This window comes from Salarias fasciatus, chromosome 14 (assembly GCF_902148845.1).
Source record: "Salarias fasciatus chromosome 14, fSalaFa1.1, whole genome shotgun sequence".
Lineage (NCBI taxonomy): Eukaryota > Metazoa > Chordata > Actinopteri > Blenniiformes > Blenniidae > Salarias > Salarias fasciatus.
The window spans coordinates 35,611,797-35,633,710 of record NC_043758.1 but is presented as its reverse complement, the minus strand read 5'-3'; the positions used below and the strand labels follow the sequence as shown (position 1 = coordinate 35,633,710).

General features: G+C 41.4%; 1 protein-coding gene across 1 annotated transcript in view; it reads left to right on the top strand.

The window, feature by feature from the left end:
• Positions 1–844: 844 nt before the first annotated feature.
• Positions 845–21,914, top strand: part of dph1 (diphthamide biosynthesis 1) — a 79,807-nt gene continuing 58,737 nt past the window's right edge. Inside the window, exons 1-3 of the mRNA XM_030108490.1 lie at positions 845–907; positions 6,990–7,139; positions 17,106–17,169. Coding sequence (XP_029964350.1) covers positions 856–907; positions 6,990–7,139; positions 17,106–17,169 — 266 coding nt within the window. The 5' untranslated portion in view covers positions 845–855. The remainder of the gene's footprint in view (positions 908–6,989; positions 7,140–17,105; positions 17,170–21,914) is intronic.

Sequence of the window (21,914 nt, the reverse complement as noted above, 5' to 3'; positions counted from 1 at the left end):
CTCTCACACTGATCCTGCTGCAGCAGCCTCCCCGACTCCACAGCTCCTCACGACGATCACGTTCATTAAATAATAATAATAATAATAATAATAATAAAAAACATACATGCATTCACAAACCACAGATCATTTCTTGGATAATTCTCAAGCTTCAAGCGGCTCATCTGTTAAAAAAAAATTGTTCAATAAATAAATAAATAAATAAATAAATAAATAAATAACTAAATAAATAAAGAAACAGAACTGTAAAGCAAACAGCCTCCATCCACACCAATTACCTATGGATAACAGACCAGTGCATCATTGGAGATAATAATGCAGCGCATTCACTTGAGCACTAACGCCTTTTAAAATATGCAGGTTGTTTTGTAGCTTGCATCAAAATAAGTGCAGTAATTATAATATGCATACTATGAATTTTACAATTACACTACATACCTTAATAATTAAATGTTTCTGTTTTATTGTTTAAGTTTCCATTAGCACATTTGCACATATCAAATAATCTATATATCTTTTTAATTTTTAAAGTTTGCTTCTAATGTCAAGTCAAAACAAAACAGATTTTTAAAATGTCATTTTTTTTTAATATATATTCTTTGTTCCTTTTAATTTTCCTTGCATCTACAAATCTCTCTCCTCTCTCCCTCCTCTCTCTCTCTCTTTCTCTCTCTCTCTCTCTCTCTCTCTCTCTCTCTCTCTACATATATATATATATATACAAACATACTTTTTTCAGAAATAAATAAATAAACCCTACTGTCGATCTTCCCCTCCAGTCCCATTCCTTCACATCGATTAGATCTGTGCTCAGCTTGTCTTCCCTCCACTCGATTAGTTTCCCCTTACTTCAACATGGCGGCGCCCGTCACCGACGTGCAGATCGTGCCTTCCAGAAAGCCAAAAGGTAAATATTGACTTCTTATATCGACCTCCTTTCCAGCAGCCTTGTCGCTACACCTTCCGTGTGTATTTTAAAGATATTTAAGTGTGTCGTGTTGACGAGGTGCGGTTCATCGTGTCCAGTTGAGCCCCACCGTCATACAACATGTTGGAAATATTCACAGCTGTGTTTATTCTGGTGAATTAACACGACAAAACATTCCATTTCACTAACGGGATTGATGTGTATAGTGTTCACACTGGTCGATTTCAACAGACAGGTGATGTAGAGTCATTTGAGCTGGTGAAACATATTTTACATGCATTTTCTAATGCTAATTTGCATCCACTCTCAAGCAAAAGTATCAAAAGGAAATACAGAATTGTCTGAATTTGATATCTACCCTGATAATAGCTTAAACATTTAGAAAAGAAAGGCCAGTCCTGGTGGAGAGCATTCCCAGACATGTGTTCATACGATTTGCTGGTTCGATTCTCACCTTACAGTTTCTGAGCCACAGGGCCTGAGCTCCAGCCATGACCCCCAGTACTGTTCTTTGCATGTGGGCTAATGGTTAAATACATAATATTAAAGCCGAGATCGTTCTAAATACTATTATTATTTTTTCAAGTGACCCACCTCTGAAAAGTAATATTTATATTTTAAGACTCATGTTTGAAAGATGGCCAAAGATATCGTGTTTTTCTTTTTGTAATCTATTGGTGGCAGGATTAATGGTCTTTATATAAATTTGGCTTTCACTGGAGAACCCAGCTCTGAATATGTGGATGGACGTTTGAAGGATTGAGAGAATAACAGCAGATGTCAGCTACATGAGGGAGCAGTTTGTTTCATGTGTGTAGAAATTGATGGGCTATATAATCCCAGGCAGACCAGACTTTGACTTTGCTCACCTGTGTGTGTGTGTGTGTGTGTGTGTGTGTGTGTGTGTGTGTGTGTGTGTTTCAATAACCTTATAAATAATATAACGTACATGTAATAACAGGTGATAAGTGTAAATGAACATTAAATTGTATATTAAGGAAAATATTTGGCGTATTTACAGTACACAAAAAGCTCGAAATGTGATTAAACGACTTCTTTGGTAACAAAAAACTTTTCCTTCAATGTAAACTTTTCTCTTAAGAACTGATGTAATTCTTAAAACACCACTGAGAAAATGATTGACTAAGGTGCAACAAACAGTTCATCTTTTCTGTTTTTACATCCACAGCATTTCTTTCTTTCTTTGCTTCCGTCTTTCCTTCTTTCTCTCCGTCAGGCCACAAAGCATACAGTAATGTATTATGTCTCCCAAAATGTTCTTAATTTGAAGTGTCCATATAGCCGATGTGCTTCAACAAGAGTCAAGCCCTCTTTCTTCCAAGTCGCTGTTTCTGTCTCAGTGAAAAATCACTCACATGTCCAGCTGATTAAAAAAGACTTATAACACTGTGACTGTCATATTCCAGTTACAGGCTTTCAGCTGAAGATTACTTGATAAAGATCTGAGGAAGAAATGGTGAAGTAAGGTCCTGATAAAGTTGAGAAACTCTCTTGAGCACACTGAACATTGACAAGTCAGCATCCAGTGCCAACTGAATAAAATATGACAGCAGTTCTGTTGGCAGGTTGGACATGTCACAATTTCTATCATCATATACTAGAAAGGCATCGTCAAAATTACAACTCCTGTCAAAATGCCAAATGCAGGTTAAGAGTTACTTTGGTATGTATCAATTTGACTCTCCCTCGTAGTTTTTCTGACGATGACTGAAGGTTATTTGTCCCATCAATACTATTCCTACATTTCTCTTAGCTGTAGACTTTGTGTTTGCTTGCATGTGTGCATGGTGTTAGTTGCTATGGAAATTGTGGCAGAAGCTCTCCAGTCTTCAAAGTTGGCAAGATAATTACTGGTCTGGGAATCAATAGGTTGAGAATTCTAACCCCCCCGCACGCACGCACACACACACACACACACACACACACACAGCGGCCCTGTTGGTGTTTCGCAATTCTATTTCCAAAGGTGAATAATAAGCAAAGTTTTTTTTTTTATATATAGAATAAATTATTTACACTTTTTGCACTTTCAAGTGGCCAATACAAGACATTCTCTCTCATAGGAATTGATTTACACAGTTCTTTGCATTGTCATACGGAAACATTAAGAAACATGTATGATTAAATGCACTCTGTGGCGCCTGCGGTCTGGTTTCATTCCTCAAGAAAAAAGAAACGGTTGGTGGGAATTCTGATTGGCTTGTAACTTTAATAATCTACCAGGAAAACTGTCAGCTGATCCAAAAGGTTAAGCATGACGTAGAGCCCTGCGTTCTACCACTGCTATGTTGGCAGGACAGCAACAGAAGCAACACGTGGCACATAATGCCAGTTGACATTAAAGTTGCCCAGTTGGACACTGGGTAATTTTAATGTCTCCTAATCATTAAACATGGACTCATGTATATGGATGAAACAGCACAATTTAATACATAATGCACAAAATTATTCTAATTAAGCTGGAATTTTGTGTTTTTTAATTAAGACATAGATTCTGATTATTTATTACACATTGCACCAAATCATTACATTTTCTTCCACAAAAAAGCACAGAAGTACTCACAAAATGTGTTAGAGTTTTACTACAAAATGTGGCAGATTATTACCTCTGCCGAGGAGGTTATGCAATCACTTCGGTTTATTGGTTGGTCGGTTGGTCTGTTAGCAACATTATGGAAAACGTTATGGACAGATTGCAATGAAACTTTATGGAAAGAAGGGTCTTGGGCTAACTTAGAATCCATTAAATTTTGGTGATGATCCGGATCACTGTCTGGATCCAGGAATGTTTTAAAGGATTCTTTATCATTGAGAGACAGGGCAGTCTTTGACATAGTTGGGCATAACTCAACAATAAATGACAAGGGGGCCTGGCAAAAAATTACAGTGTAAGTTCTTCAATGATTCTAACAGATATCAGCTGCTGATCCAGATCACGGAAGTATTCCGGATACCAGAATCCAGAACAGACAAAAACAGGGGGATTCCGGAGTGTCAGTCACTGTGAGGAAACACATTGAGATATGAACATGCAACAAACAGCTTTCTCCCAGACATTGTTTGTGTTGGGGAGAAATAAAATGTTTTTTTTATTATATATGCTGTTCTTATTGTTGTTGCTGACTGATTTGAGCTGTGGCGGAGGTCTGCGCTCTCTGAGTGCCAAAATTCTAGTTACAAAATGAGGTGAAAATTTAATACATTAGTCTCCTGGTCTTCAGTCAGCTGCACATGTAGTGTAAGTTTTTAGGAAATTCAGTGTGTGTGTGTGTGTGTGATGTAGAAACTGGTTAAATGTGAAATGAGTTCCTGGATGTCATAAAAAAATCCATACAGACAGTGGGGAAAACTATCCTGACTGTGAAAATGAAAACCCCGTGAACTCAACATCTCACTGTGTAGTTTTTTACAGTTCAGTAAGAACAACGCATCTGTTCGTTTCTACATTTTTATATAACAGCTTGTCAAAAGACTGAAGTCAGATTTTTACAATGCACGGCACTGAACACCCAGAAGTCACAGGAGGGCAGTGTTTGATGCAAAAGGTGGCAGAAGCTGTCAACCGCATCTACATTTTGTAATATTTTTCAACCTTCATGTCTGTGAACAGTGACCCTCAGGTCACCGTAAGTAACATGAAGTCCTTCCTGCAGAGTGTGTTTTTATGGTGTGAAGACAGACCACGAAAGATACAAGCATCTTTTGATTGAGGGAAGCCCTTCAAGGAGAAGTTCCCCATGAGGAAGTCCAGACTTTTATTGAGGTTTACCGGTACTGTACTGAGATAGATGGCTCATAACTCAAACATGCTGTGTTTATGTTTTAGATGGTTAAAAATTTCCCCTAATCCTTCAATGAATTACTATTTAATTGGGGCCCACCTGGGTTCATTTGTGCTTAATTGCACATCAGTTCAGTATTTCAACAAATTCCAGTATATAACGATGCTTTTTTCCCTTGCTTGTTGCTTTCTTGTTATTTTAGCACACTTATGAGAGTGATAGAAATACTTTGTTGACCCACAGAGACTTGATCTGTTAAGCTGTAGCTTATTTATATATATATAGAAAAATGTAAAAATAAGAGTGTCTTTGAAAACAGACTTGCACAGTGTGTAATGTGTGTGAAGCAGTCATGGCTCCGTCATCAGGTGGGGGTCCACATCTCACGTGCTTCTCTGAATTGTTTTCCTTGCAAGCTCGTCATAGATTTTCCTCTATTCTTTAAAACCATATTTCTCAAAATATTTTAGTCGATGACTCAAACATGTAATTTACTTGGTGCTGTTAAAATAGTGCAAGTAAACTGAGCTTTTCCTCATTTGCACTGCCAGTAGATAAACATTATCATTAGTTTGTTCTGGCAAAGATTTATACAGAAAGCTGCTACATAAATTTGAACAACTGCAGTCTTTTGACTGTATAATAGATTTAACATTTACATATTTGCAAAAAAAAAAAATCACAAACAACTTAATTTTGTCTGTGTTCTTTATTAAAGTCAACTTCTAATCATTCGTTTGAGTCAAAGCGATGCAGTTCGCTGTGGCATCTTCATCAGTCGGTTTGCAGACTTATCAAAAAGTGCCAATCAGAAGCAGATAGGTTCAAATAGAGTGAGGGGAATAAGAGCAAAACCCGATAATGAGCGGCTTGTGGTTTGCTGTGAGGTGTACTGTGCAGGTCGTTTCTTTTTGTTCAGTGAGATCCTCATGAAGACGTGGAAACGGTGTATTGATGAAGTGAAAAACAGTAAATCACATCAGTGGAAGCTGATCAGTGAGGATATCCATCACTCTCCTCACATAACCAAGACAAATAAATGCTGCAGCAGCAGATATGGTGTTTATGGTCCTGCTGGAAGCAGGTTCAGGGTTTTAAAGTGATCTTTACTGACATCCTCGAACATGAGAGGAGGGAGCAAGATTGCAAGGCAGCCTCTCAGAGTCAGCTTGTCATCTGAATGTGTGGAGAAGGAGAGGTCGCTGCAGTCATCTCAGTCTCTCTGACCAAAAACAGACGAAGACAATCATCTCTTACTGCCGGTGTTCAGGATTCACTCCCAGTGCGGCGACTGCTGCTCTCTACGAATACTTACTAATAGAAATGATGAGAAAGATTCTGTCACCACACCAAAACAAAGATTTTGAGATTACCGTCCAGCCAAAGGGCTTGATTTTTTTTTTTTTTTTTTTTTTGTCTTTTCCCTTTATTTTTAATAAATCTTTGCACCAATTGTTCAGTCTCTGCTTTAGCAGAGCATTACAGTGAAGCCAAACAATTCCCACACCAAATCTCTCCAAATGCACATATGATATTTATGGCGTGCGATCTCTGGCTCTGCCTCCTCGGAGGTCCTGGCCTTCATATTGGAAACCACTGACAAGCAGGAAGATTTTATGCTTGCACGTTTACGTGCGCTGTTGTGGATCTCACCTCGGTTCGGTGGAGGTTGACATTCTGCAGTCTCCACATATAAATCTGGACGCTGCTTCCACATTCATCAGATCCATGTCGCACATTGGAGCATACCGCCTGTGAAATGCATAAAGCATGAGGGTTGCCAGGGTCAAGACTGAGAATCACTGCATTACATTATGCATCATGATCTTTATTGAAACCCTGGCTGTATCTGAAGGGGGGGTTTAGCAGGGAGCTGAAACAAGCGCATCTCGGCTGCTCAATCCGAGGGTCACCGCAGTGGATCATGTGACTGGGCAAGTTTTACATTGGTTACCGTTCCTGATAGCATCTGACCAGTGGTGCGCTGAGGGCGCCTCACTGCCGCCTTCATAGCTCCATTGAGAATTCTCTCTTAGCATTCAGCTCATGTTTTGGCCAAGTAACTTGAATAAAACTGATTTGAAAACATGGTAAATGACCCTGATGCTCCTTCTCTCGTGACATGTGGCTTATTTGTAAAGTTTGGATTTGCATAAATGAATATTGCGTGTTTTACCTGAGGAGCTAGGCGCTTCATGCATGCTTCAGGGTGTGTTCAGCACATTGCTAACAGCCCCATAATTTAACTTTCCCTCCAGCCCGAGGACCTCGGCGGGTTGCCAATCAAATCCCAGATGAAATCCTCCAAGACCCGGAGTTACAGGAGGCAATCAAAGCCCTGCCTGCAAATTACAACTTTGAGATCCACAAGACAGTTTGGAGAGTGAGACAAGCCGAAGCCAGCAGAGGTGAGTGCTATTCTTCCCTAATACACTTCATTTATTTTGCTCGGGATGATGGGCTCGGAGACAGCCGCTGCAGTCGCCGTGGGAGTGTTGCCAGATTTCAAATGACAGAGGAGCAGGTGCACGAGGCACTTTATAGCCAAGGTGAGCTGCAGTTGGGGTCGGCATCACTCACGAAAACTGGAGCTTTAGCGCGGCGCAGACAGAGTAAAGCCTGATCCAACCACAATGTCGCAATGCTCCCAGTCAGCCTAAATATGGACATGTTCACTGTGAGGTGCTCGGAAATGTGAACTGTCTGTGCTGTGGGGGTTTTAATGGCACCACCGGCTGCTGGATTAACTTACATCAGCTGAATTGGATCAGAGGCTGGATGAAGCGACTCTGAGGTAAAGGATCTGCATCAGTCTGTTACACAGCCTGTATTTACACAAGAGGAACGCTTCCAATTTACAATCAAATCAAGTAACGGGAGCAGCAGTCAGGACACTGCAGCACCCAGACCTTCATCATGTCAGTCATATTGCAAATATTTATTTCAAGCCTATTATTGTCAGAATTAATGCCAGATATATCTAATAGTAGCTGGAAGCTTGAAAACCGTGCAGTCAAGCCACACAGCTCTGTGCTGCTGCATCAACACTTGCTTTCCAGGTTTGTGTAGCAATAAGAATCACGTGAAGAAGACAGTGAGTAAAAGCTTTCCTTCTCGAAGTCACACATTCTCAGATTTATTCACTGATGCAATAAATCACAAAATAGACCCAATTCTCAGAAGGGCACTGGGGTCATCCTGCAGTCTCTGTGTTTCTCAGAAAATCTGCATTCAGAAGGTGCGAAAAGTGCACCGACGGCAAACCCGCCTCATATTCAGATAGAGCGGGGTGGCAGAGGAGGTTCTGCCTGAATGTATTTTAACCAAATGTATCGTGATGGGTTGTTCTCCTCTTTACTTATTCTGTCATTTGAAACAATATGAGGACGTCAATCCACCTTTAATCCGCCAGTTTAAGGTGGTTTATAGCCCACAACAAATGACTATATAATTATCGAAATGAAATTCAGTATTATTTAAATGCACACTGCACAAACGTTTACTTTCATTCACTAATTGGAGTCTTCAATTAAAGTAACATTTATCTTGTTGGATTGTGGGGAAAAGCAAGAGGACTCGGAGGAAGGCCCGCACAGGGACAACATGCATCTCTCTCAAAGAAGTGTCACAAACATGATAGTGTGCCCAGAAATGTCAGTGTATTGATGTTCTACATCTGAACTGAAGGTAACTGCGAACAAAATAATGATGCTATAGTAATAATAATAATAATAATAATAAACTTTATTTGTATAGCACCTTTCAAGATCATTGAGTCACAAAGTGCTTTACACATCATAAACAACAAGGATAAAAAACAGAACAAAAACAACACAAAACGGGAAAAGAAACAACAGAATCACAGAAAAGCAAGACTATAGAGATGCGTCTTGAGCTGCTTTTTAAAGGAGTCGACAGTGTCCGCTGATCTTAGATTAACTGGGAGGGAGTTCCAGAGAGTGGGAGCCACTACCTCAAACGCGCGGTCACCTTTAGTTTTTAGTCTTGAGCGAGGGACTCCCAGCAGGCCCTGATCGGAGGACCTCAGGGACCTGCTGGTAACATAAGGCTGTAACAGATCTGTGATGCAGAGCGGTGCCTGGCCGTGCAGAGCTCTGTACGTGACCACAAGGATTTTATATTGTATTCGAGACTTAATGGGGAGCCAGTGAAGAGCAGATGAGATTGGAGTTATGTGGGACCTCCTGGGGGTCCTGGTCAGCAGTCTGGCAGCGGCGTTTTGGACCACTTGCAGGCGATCCAAAGATGTTCTGCTGACACAGGTAAACAGCGAGTTGCAGTAATCCAGGCGTGAGGATACGAACGCATGGATAAGGATCTCCATCTCAGCTTGAGACACAATGGGCCTCAGTTTGGCTATGTTCCTCATATAGAAGACTGAAGTGTTGCTATTCTGTCATAGTTTAGCAAAAGAAACAAAAAAAAAGGTTGCATTTTGCCTCTTGTTTTAAATATTATCATTCCTCTCGTCTTATTTAAGTAAATGAGAACTGAGAAACGTGGTTAATTTGGGCATTCTGTGTTGTTACCTGCGTTTCATCATGGACTCTCAGAAGCGAGGCTGCTTTTCGCCGGCTCCTGTCTCCCACCCTGTTCTGGAGGCAGTCGGCGCTGACTCTGTGGAGGGATGTGCTGGCCTTCTTTGATCTCTGCCGGGGTGTCAGTTCCCCCCAGGAGCTGCACTTGTGTGTTATTGACAGATTTGGAGAGCTGCAGTGTCCAAACTTTTCCTCAGCATTTGTTTTTCAAAATAAATCGGCTTTTCCAAAAATGTTTCTTTGACTCATTTGGAGAGCAGCTCAACTTGAGATCAGAATAATTTAGCAGCCTGACAGACTGTGCAAATGTCACATCTTTCAGTTTTCTGTTCATTAGTTTTATTTTTGGATGGAAGCCATTTAAACAAAGTTTTACTATGAAGCCAGTTCAGTCAAACAGAATAATAAGATCTAAGAAAAGATCTAAATTGAGTACCAATTTCTGCATGGTGATCTCAGCCTCAGGACTAACTGAGTGTGGATATTAATTTGAAGTCCGGCACCAGATTGCGAGTCAGATATTTCAGTCGTCTTTTCTCCTGATATCCTGCGAGCTTCACTTTCTGCTCTCATGCTTCACTGCTTGTATATTTTGGCTTCTCCTGATGTTTGCTTTTCTCCTGTGAAACGGGTCGGAGGGTAACGTTTCAGCGGCAGCCTCCGGACTGAGAAAAATAAAAAAAATCCTCCTTTCCTAATAGAACCGTCAAAACGTGTCGTCTTTCGATCCCTTCCCGCCTTGGGTGGAAATATGCAGATGGCATGCCAAGAGAATTGAATCTTTTCTTTTTCTTTTTCTTTTTTTTTTTTCAGCCGTCCCTGTGGAGAGCATGCGGTTTACCGCAGCCTGCTGGCTTTGCCTTCCTTTGTGTGTGTGTGTGTGTGTGTGTGTGTGTGTGTGTGCGTGTGTGTGACACTTTTTTATTTTTTAATCAGAGCTCGTCCTCGCTGTCTCTTTCTCCCTCTCTCTGAACTCGGAGTGCACAGCTCACCTCCTCACCCCGTCTGTCTCTGGTCCTCTTTGTGCCCATCTGTTTCTCTGCCAGCCTTTGAACTCCTCCTCGTCTCGTACAGTTCTTTTGAAAGTGAGCACTCAGAAACATACAGTGGAATTTTATTTATTGGCTGTCCAGCATCTCTTCTCTGATTTTATAAATAGTCAGAAGTGGTTTGTTGCTTTGCCTGAATTTGTCATCTCAATCTAATTGTGAGTCGTGTTGGTTTCCGTCGGGCATATCCCATACAGTATTTCATATTTTTGTCTCGCGGTGTCTGTTGGCTTCCTGCTGTCCTGGTGAAATCACATATTTTCTTAGAATAAAAACCAAAGAAGACAGAGATTTTTGTCTGAGACACAACTATGATCATGTTTCAACAGTGTTGCTGCTCTTTCAAAGTGAGTAAAAATGCTTTTAATCCAAGAGTGATAACCCAGTGGTAACTCACTAGACTCACTAATTCTTCATTACCGCAGTGCAACTTATCAGATAGTTTGTGATGTCGCATTTCTCTAAATTTTGAAGCAAGATAAAGGTAAATCAATACCAAGGAGCAAGACGCTGGATTGTTTGTGTGATCATAGGGAATTTAAAGCTGCAGATATATGTGTATGTCTTCATGCACACGATGTAAGAAGGTACAATATATTCTCAGTTATATATTGAGTAGGGCTGAAACGATTCATCGAATAAATCGAATAATTCGATTATAAAAAAGCTTCGAATTAAATTCTGTTGCTTCGAGGATTCGTTTATTAATTGTGTACAGTGAAACTACCGTGAAACCGCTAGCGTGTAGCGCCCGGAACTAAAGCGCAGCATGTTTCTGCACGAGAGTGTAAGCCGCACGGACATGTCGGAACAAGCAGATGGAGCACAGTGCGGTGAAACGACGCGAGAAATGGAGCTGCGTCAAAATACAATTGAAAACAAATGAGAACGCACGTTCCACCAGCGACGAGACGCGGACGCGTTGGACGCGGTGCGATATCGCGACGCATCCGACGCGTTCTCACGGCGCGTCGGGGCGTTGAAGAGCAGAATGAAAGAAAAAAAAATGCTGACGAAAAGGAGGACGGACGACAAAGAAAACGCCAGAAAATGTCAAAAGTTTGGGACAACTTTTTACGGAAAAAAAGGAAGAGCTCGGTGCAAAGTTTGCACTGCCAAGCAGAGCTGGCGGATTATAAAAGAACCACGTCGATGCTAAAAAAAAAAAAAAAAAAGTGACTGTATTCTGAAATTGTTGTTTGCACTCCTTTGAATGCACTTTAAAATTTTAGGGCAGATGTCAGTTTAAAAAGGTGAATGTGCTGTTTTGGACTCAGCCTGAGTATTCTTATTTTTGTTTTTTGCACAAGACAGATGGCAAATTAATATCAATAGGAATTGTTTGATAATACAGAATATTGCCTGCCGTACTTGAAGTGTTCTTTAATAATCAGCTTTCATGTGCATTTTTTTTGTAATGAAGGTAAGGCCTTAGCCCTCTCTCAGGTATTTTATTTATTTTTTATTCAAATAATTTGTGAATTTAAAGTGCAATGTTCATCCTAGCAATAAATGTTCTTGTGCAGTTTAATAAATGTTACTGCAAGCATTAATAGTAGTTCATTTTTTTGTCCGTGGTGAGTTTTATGCTTGCCAAAATAAAAGGAAATGTTAAAAAAAAAAAAAAAAAAAAATATATATATTATCTGATTAATCGATTAATCGACCAAATGAATCGATAGATTAATCGATTACTAAAATAATCGATAGCTGCAGCCCTAATATTGAGTAGTGCTGTCAATTTTAATCGCGATTAATCCATTAAGGTCTGCCAATTGGGTCAAAGAAAAGAACTTTTTTCCTGACATTGGGACTGATTTATGAGGATTAGATTCTTCGTTGCAATTAATCTCAACTTTAAAAAAGTTAATTGTTGACAGTTCTCCATGAATTAATCACGATTAATTGCGATCAATGCGATTAAATTGCAATCAATGCGATTAAGACTGACAGCACTAATATTGAGATTTGACAGAGATGGAAATCCTGTCGTAATATCGTGTGAAAAAAAAAGTTTTTATGCTGATAGAATATAGAAATAGTAGGATACCGACATGTGGCAGTTATTGAGAAAAATACTGAAATGCACAAAAACGTCAGACTTATTAAAAAAAAAAAAATCAAATTCCAATCTCATTAGTCTGCTGCAGCACAGACAGGAGAGTCATTTGAACATGTTCATCTAGCAGACACTGTTGGTTTTACCTTGATTCGTTACTGTAATAGCACTTGGGACAGACAAAGGACCAGTTTATAAAAATTCATGTTTTTCTTCCCTAATTTGTTATGTCTACCTTAGTGCGATGAAACAAATTGATTAAACAGTGAATGAAAAGTGGCGCTGAATAGTATTTCAGCCTTTTCATGTTAGAAAAGTATTTTTCGCACTGCGGAGCTGCTCCTTTATGTATTTATTTATATGCTCTGTTTGACATTACAGCCGTTTGAAGTGAAATCAGCTGTTCAGTCGCCGCCGTGCGTCTTCAGGTTGCAGTGTTTTGGCTTGAGCGTCGTTAAATTTGAAGTTAATAGTTTTTGAAGCACGGCTAATTTCAGCGTTGCCTTACAACAGTTGTTCGACTTTGGAGATGTCATCTTAATCCTATTTTAGAGAAACTTTGAGACGAGGCAAAATAAAGACGGAGCCAAAAACACAGCGCGGCCTTGAGTGTCTTGAGGGACCTTGAGTCTGTGAATGCCTTTCCCTGGGGTACTGTAGCACTTCCCAGGGAGTTGTTCTGTTTTCCAAGGTCTTCTTTCAACTAAAGCAGAGATAATCAAAAGATTAGCACAGTTGACACTTTCCCTTAGATGTTACCTTGAGCTTCAAGACAATAAGCACCATATGGAGCATTTAGCTCCTTTTTTTTCTTTTTTACCTTTTAGCTTCTGCAGCTTGCTCTATGGTAAAGTTACTTTCATGAAAGCGAGGGATGTGGGAAAATACAAGAAGAGTTCACATCTAAAGAGCTCTCCTAAGGCCTTCAGAAAAAAAAAAAAAAAAGTAGGTGCCTTAGAGTCGGGAAGGGAATCTCAAAAGAAGTGATTTGTAATAAATTCTTCCACTGTGAGAGGAATCATTTACAGGTGGTGAGAATTCCAAATCAGTTGCTTATTAATACATTTGGATTGTAGTGGGATGATACTGGTCTACAGGTTAAAAGTATGGACCTGGGATTGGAAGTTTGCAGGTTGAAAACACTGCTGACCGACCAGCCCTGCAGATCCCCGAGGAACGAAGAAGTCTTTGTAGTAAATACACATGATTTGCATTTTTGTGAGAGTTAATGAGAAAAAGATGAAGGGAGGATCCGGCAACCTCAAGGTTTGAGACGTCACTGCTTGTAATCGATGATCTAACTATGAATTCTGCATTGTATCAAAGAATCTTTGAAGGTGATCGCAGACCATAGATCTGAGCGTTAATGGTGAGAGGCAGACCTTTCCACTGTATAATGATCCAAAGCACACTAGCAAATCCGCCAAGACAGAGGTAATGGAGGGTTATTGGGTACCCGAGGCCCAAAGGCCACATTTGAATACCATTAAAATATTTTGGGCATTTAAGAAACTGGCATGACATGCAAGAAAAGTCTCTGATATCTTTCAACTGAGAGACTTATCCTGTGGACAGTTTGCCAAAAGAAATCAATGTTGTAGAAAAGTTCTGTTTTGTCTTTGTATCTGTGCAGCCATCAGTCAAATGATCGGCAGTTCAGATGGAAACCAAGGTTGTTGTTTTTTCATGGCATTTTTATTTTATTTGAGCCTCAGTGGGTTATGAATTTATAAGCAGGAAAATGTTTGTGTATATATTGGAGTTTTTCGCATAAATACAACATCAACTGAAGTTAATCCATTCAAAACATTCAGTGTGGCCTGTTTGTTTGCACAGAGATGCATTTTCAAAGGCAGAAACAGCCTCCTGTGCCTCAGTGCAAATTCAAACATGCATTTCCACAGCCGGGCCTGCCTCCAGCATCTGACTCACCTTTCAGTGCGAGCCGCAGATAGAGAAAGCTTTTTGCTTCTGTCAGTGGAGGCAGAGGTGTGCCGTGAAGCCTTTCTCTGTTAATAAACTTGCCCTTTTCCAGGTAATGACCTGTCTCTCACTGTCTGCATGAGCGCTCGGCGATCCTTTAACCTTTCATCAATAAGAAGTGTTCTCGCTCCTCCTCTCGGCGCCGCTCCATCTTTCACTCCGTCCTGTGACCGTCCTCCGTCAGCCTCCTTGGCCTTTTGTCCGTCCCAGCCTTTTATTGTTTAATGCTGTCGAGCGCCGAAGCCTTCAAATTGTTTCAGGCCTAGTCATGTGAAAACGCCGGCGTGGTGAACTCGGTGTCTTCCAGTCTTCATGTGTCCGCAGAGACATTGATGGATTTATTGAAGTGCGGTGTGACAGACTTTGACTGAGAGAAAATGTCATGGTTGATTGAAACAAAGCCGTTGTCCCCGGGTATCCACTCACTCACGGGGCGGGCGACGACACGATTTGGACCGCAAACTTCGCTCTCGCTCGCTCTGTTTGTGGATTTAAAGGCGATGAACAGTTATAGAATGAAAAATAAAGAGACCAAATTTGAATTTAGTCTTCATAGTAAATGCCGTCACCTCTCCTTGTGTCGTGCAGCTTTCCGTAATTCACTATATCTCAGATTAAAGTTTGTCCATGCATGTTGTCGTTTGTCGAGGTGGACGGAGTGTCGAAGCACATTGATCAGGTCAGCTGGACTTGATCGTTTTGTCTTAGAAGATGAACTGATGACGGCTTTCATCACTTCCTGACTGGAACATCATGAAGGGTCAGAACGTCTTCCAAAGACTCGTGAGCAAGTCCGCCTGACCTGATTCGATTTGCTTTCAGACAACTCTTTATGTTTCAATCCTGCGTTGATCCATCTTCGCTTGGAGTCACTTGGGGATGAGGCTAATATATGAAGAATTGCAGAGAAAGGAAAGGTCACTCCTTTATTGCAGGGTTTCCACATAGACGCTTAATAATAAATGACAAAAAACTGATTGATTCCACGAGGAACAGTTCAGTTTAACAGTCACCACACAGTCTCGAACTGTGGAAAGAAGTGAGAATTCCCTAAAAGTATGAACAAAAGATCAGGGAAAGCATGCACAGTCATCATCTTTCACCAGCAGACTTGAACCGTTTTGCTGCGATGCCACATCACCACCAACCATTCGTCCATCGATCCAACACCGCTACCACAGAAGAAGAAGACAGGTTGTCAGTCCACCGCCTTGTCAACACAGAGTGAGACAATCACACACTCGAGCATTTCACACGAAAACTCTTTTTCTGTAAAAGCAAATCAGCTGGTTTTTGCACGGACTCAGTGACATCCTGATCTTAAACCCACAAAGTAGTAGTACATGATTTCCTTTTATGTTTTCTAGAACTGATCAAATAGATTATTCATCCAGCAAATCGTCTTTAGCAGCAGAGTGAATGTGACTAATGCCTGTTGTATTATGGAACTGAAGGTTCTCTTTGAGTTGTGGAGTGAACATCGTCTGTGAGCAGATAACTTATACATGTCATGCTGGCGATATTGATATTGTAATTTTTTTCACACGTTTCTGGACTTGAATCTAATAATATTATCAATGAACCTTTCTTGAATAGATGAAAAAAAAAAGGAATAAACATGTTTGAAATGTCAATCGTCCATGTGGGGAAAACAGCCTTATCGACACTAATCAAAAGAGGATATGCTGTCCCAGTGCGCCATATTTGCTGGTTCTACTAATCTATGCCACTCTGGGCTTTTCCTTCTCATACTTCATGCTCTGATTCCTCCTTTATTCCTTAGAGGGTTCTTCTTGACACCATCAATACCTCAGTCTTTGGTACAAAGATGTCATTATGTTTATTTCATGGTGAGATGGGAGAATTGATGTATACTGAAGCATTCCGGGCTTCTAGATGTAGTCAGTCACAGAAACCGTGCACAAGATTTATATCAAAAGAAATCTCTTTTGAATATTTATTCTTTCCATCTGTTCTACCGCTTTATCGGTCTCAGGACTGGAGCCGCCCAGCTGATTCAGATTTCCCTGTCTCCCCGTCCTTTACAATCATTCGTGCAGTTTCATGCATGCGTTTACATCTGGAGCAAGGCAGAATGAATATGCATTTGGCGTGCACTGGTGCTGAGGGGCACTGCCGTCTGCTTCCAGGTCTGCCTGCTTCGTTAGAAAAATGTCTTTCAATGCTCTGGGACTGTGACATGGGATAGACAGTACTCAGTGCGTCCTACCCTCAGCCATGTCTTTTCTTTCCATTGGTTCATCTCAGGAGGCGGCGTTGCATTTCAGTGAATTGGTGGCCGTCCCGTCGGCGGCGGCGCATCAGCGACCCCCGTGCGTCCGTACCGGCCGCTTGATTTCGGTTCCACCAATTTGTCCACATTAAAATTGAGCCTTTGAGTGGGAACGGGAGCTGGAACCGTGAAAGTGTGCCATGCTGCTGCAGGCCGGCAGCTGCAGAAGCAGATCTGTGGCGATGGGTTTGGACTACATTTCCAACAGCCCGTCACCTGCTAAAAGAAAACCGCAGCGGCGGTGTGGATGAGGGAAAAATTGCCCTGAAATGTCACTGTTGCTGTCAGGGGAGTTCTCTGAACCAGTGGCAGCAGCTATGTATAGCCGTGCTGTCGAGGATTTATTAAATAACATGTTGCCATCACCCTTAACACCCCCCCCCTCTCTCTCTCTCCTCTCTCCCTCTCTCTCCCTCTCCCTCTCTCTCCAGTTGCTCTGCAGCTTCCTGAAGGCCTGCAGATGTTCGCCTGTGTCATCGCAGACATCATTGAAAGGTAAGGAGGGGTGAACTACGACACAACCACATGTTGACGGCCATTTATTACTCTTTTCTGCCTCTTGTTGAGTGACGCTTGTGCATATATTTAGACTTAAAGGTGCTGTGGGCAGGATTTTGCTAGTCAATGCAAATTTTTCTGTGTTTTCTTTGGATTAAATGTTAGAGTACCCATTGATAATCCTTAAGGAGTGTAGCATAATTGCACTACCGCGAGGGCGCAGCGTTTCCATCTGTCTCTGTTCTGAGCTGAAAAGGAATCTCGACAGCTCCAGGTATCTTTGACCAATCAGAAGAGCCCCTGAGGCTCTAACCGTGATTGGTCGAGGGGCGTTCGTCGCACGTTCTTGTGGGAGGGGCCTAACTTGCGTAAGGGCGTGATGTCAGAGAAAACAGGACAGTATTGGCTGTGCTGGGTTTCAAATCGCCATCTTAGATGGGTCAAATCGCCATCTTGCTTAGGTAAACCTAAACAAGATGGCGGAGATGCCGAATCCTGCCTACAGCACCTTAACACCTTTAACTGACCATTAATGGTCAGTTAAAATATACATCATGCAAAACACCGAACCTTGTAAAGCTTTACACAGATACACAAAAAAAGATAAGGTTCTTGGACATTCATTGTAATTCCATGTAATCTTATTCGTTTGCTTTTTAACTCCTTGTTTGATAATTTGATTAAAATGATCAAACACAGCAAAAAGCCTTACTGAAAAACGTAAGACAACCGAAAACCTCTGTTTTTGGTTCTTTATTTAAATTTGTTTTCCATTCGAGGAGTGAAACATCAAAACATCAGTCAGTCTTCATTTAAAAATAGTAAAATAGTAAAATATGACTCAAAGTGCTTCACAGATAATTGTTATCGATGTTAAAAGGAGAAATACTAGCAAACAGACGTGTTTGCAGATGGATGGTATCAGTCCATGTTCATACTTTGGCACGCGCGCGCACACACACGCGCACACACACAGTCTCGTATTTCTATCCTTGTGGGGACCTTCCATTGACTCCCATTCATGTCTAGCCCCTAACCCTGACCCTTACCCTAACCCTAACCCACACCACAACAAAGCCTAACCCTAAAGAAATGTTTTTGCACTTTTACTTTTTTCAGTAACAACAACATGGTCAAGAAAACACTGTTTCTCCTACTTAGGACCGGAAAAAGGTCCCCACAAGGCACGTCGTTCCAGGTTTTGCTATCCTTGTGGGGACATTTGGCCCCGACAAGGATAGAAATACAAGAACACACACACACACACACACACACACACACACACACACACACAGTGTATAGAGCAATGAAACTTAAATGGAGATTCTAATATACGCCTGAAACCATTAAACAAAATAAACCTTTCATTAGTCGGTAAAATGGTGAGCTTGTATAAGAAAACAACTAAAATCAAGCTGATAAAAGACGGAGCACATGAATATTTCTACACCAGACATATACACACAGTGCTTCATATATACACTTCTGCACTCCAAGAAGTCATTAAGAAGTTAATTGTGTTGGTATTATTCCTACACTCAAGCTTTAAGCACTTTCCTCCTTCATTTTAGTTAATATTTATAGTATTATTTAGTTAAAAGAAATACAACAGAGCAATTATTGCAGTGCTTTGAGATGCTGTATCTTTCATGACTTACAAGCCAAATGGCTGAGGAATTTTAATTTAAGAATGGTGGCATTAAAATGTATTTCTTCATAGATTGATAGCCTTTCCATTCTCATTGAAATTGTTTATGCTGCACCTGCATGAAAGCTGTTATCTTTATTTTGAAGGCTGCAGACACATTAATGTGAAGGGAGGGGGGCCCAAATGGACCCATTTAGTCCTAGAAGTTGCAGACTGTCGCTGCAGGTGTCGAAGTGGAGCCGGCAGCTCACACAGTTTCACCAGCGAAGCCGCTCTCTGCTCATTAGCTCAGCTTTATCATAATTCGACTCAATCGAGGATTCAGCTGAAAATGAGACGTGATTACGCCGCGTTTGGACAGAGCAGATATCAGAGGTTCCCTTTCCATTTCGGAAGAGGGAAGATACATTATTCTTGTAAATTACATCCCATTTCATTCTGCATATGCTGCCGTGTTGCACACCAGCTCTCCATTATACCAACACCCAGGAGTTTTTTTTTTTTTTCTTTTCTAATCCTGTAGTGAAGAAGTTGTGAGAAGCATTAATGCGACCTAAGTGTCTTTTATGCTACACTTTGGTTTGGGCTGCTCTGTTCTCTGTAAAATTTTACTGCAATGCTTGAGGGATATTAAAAGAAAAATCTTCTAAGTGTGACTATGAACTAAATAAGAAGTAAAATTCCCTTTTTTTTTTTTTTTTAACTCTCCCATTCATTTCACCTTCAGTTGGCCTCTTCTTCTTTTTCTTAGAGCACTGTCTGCTAAGTGGTTTCTCAAAGCAAATGCCTGCTCTCATTAACCAACCAGACTTCTTTCACATGTGGTTAGTCAATAGCAACCTGATTACGAGATGGAGGGGATGAAGCGCGCAGGGCCGGGAGCTTCCATAAACTTTTCAGGCTGAGCGGATATTTGATTTCATGCAGGAAACTTGGATTACATCAGTTTGGGTACATTATTGTGGTCGTTCTGATTGCATGCGCTCTATATCTCCCGGCCTGTGCACACTCAGAACACACATATGGGAGCTTCCTGTTCAACACGGTATTGCAAAATAGGTTTTCTATCAAACTCACCTTCTTTGTGTATGTTTGCGAGGCTATCCGTCTTTTCATCTCCACTGCAAACTTCCTGTATCCCTGCATCAATCTTTCATTCTCTTTACAGTCATTTCTACCGTTTCGTTTTTTTTATCAGAAGACAGATGATGTAGTGAACTTTTGACGATAAGGTCCGGTCTTATCAGTCTCGCTGCTGTCAGACTGAGAGCTACCGCCGTGTGCAGCACAGCTTTCACACCAGACATTTACGCCGTCCACATTTGTGTGTGTGAATTCCGAACGTCCGTCATGAATTCTGCCAAATTGGCCCCATCTCATCTAATGAGAGCAATTAGCAGACACTAATTGCTTTTCTCACTGCCTTCATACCTCGTTCTATATCACTTGTCAATGTGTTTTACAGCCTCTCCTCGCCATCCGCACGGTTTCTCTCGCAGAGAGCAGCAGAGAAGATGGCCCTAACGGTTTCCCTTCATTAGCTCCCGCTGTACGGTTTCTCTCCCTTCACGCGTTTGTGCTTCACTTGTACCGCCGAGCTAAGTAAGACTTGCAGTTCCACACTTTACAGACTCAAAGGATAAATCCTCTGATAGCTGCATGAACATCACAGGATGTGCAAACTCCTGAGTTATCATCCATCCTGCGCTCAGACTTGACAGGTTGTTTGAATCTGTGAAATGACACCAGCCGAGTTTGAGCGACGTCTCCCTGGAAAATAACAAACCTCTAAGCAGCTCAGTGACGGACAGCTGATCACGCAGGGCCGCTCAGCCAGTGTTAAGGTTTCTGCTCTAAGGGTATTTTCACAGTTTAGGCCATGATTTCAGATTTTTAAAAGATACGATTGAAGTTTTGACCATAATTTGCTTTGGAGGAGACTCTGGTGGGGCGGTGGTCCGCTCTGCTACACTCATCTGCCAGTGTGGATTTTCTCTGTGAACTCCGGCATCCCTCCACTGAGAAAAGACTCACTTATTAGACCCGTTGGTGTCTTTAAATTATTAGCCTGTGGGTGATCATCCAACTCTGAGCCCTTTGTTCGGCTGCTACGTGTCAAACGTGCACTCTGTGGCCCGGCGTCAGGGTCGCGCTGGAGCCAGCGTAACTCATCTAACTTGCAAAGTGGGTGTACAAAATAAATGGAATGATTTCGATGGGGTTTTTTTTTCTGAATTTGGGATATGTGCTTTTTTAAGCTTTTTTTTTTTTTTAAAGGGGCTGCATCATGCTTTTTTTAGCTAGTCCAAACCCTAGAAATGGCACTAACATGGTAATAGTTTATTTTTGGCGCTAAGGAAAAGTAATTTTGTGTGAAATAAAAGATTTTCTGGGGCTAATTCTGAAACCCGGAAGAGAAAACGCTCCGTTTCACTGAAAATCCCGCCTCTCCCCCTGTGGACTTTGACTGACAGCTACTTCAACCAATCAGCGCTTCAAAACAAATACGCTAGCTGGCTTTAGCTCTTTAGCTCTAGCTTCTCCACACGCAAAAACGTCTTTTCCTGTGAGAAACTCACCAAGCGCAGACCCTTCAGACCCTTCACACCCTTCAGACTCTTGCTCTTGCTTGACTGTTGCTTTCAGACGATGGTCAAAGTTTATCCTTGAAATCGGAGTTACAAAAAGCAGCAACGCTGATTGCCGAGGGCCTGCGGGAGGGGGGCTCAGGGGAGCCGTCTTCACCGTGTGACGTGAACGTGGGAAAACAGAGCGTTTTCACGGGTGCGGGAGGGGCTGCCTCTCTGAGCAGCACAAACACTGGGAAAGCTTAAACACGCAGGCACGGAGGAAAAAAACGCTTTGGGGGTGTTTTAGGTGAGTACATAACTATATAGCAAGGTTAAAACATACAAAAAGTGAATTTTGCATGATGCAGACCCTTTTTTTAAGTGGTGAATGTCTGTGTAATTTTAGTCAAATTTTTTTGTCAAGTGAAACTGATCCGTTGCTTTTGGAGGGAAGAAATAAGTTTGGATTGGACTGCACTGCAACAACATGGGATAATTAAAGATGTAAACCTGTGTCATTGCCC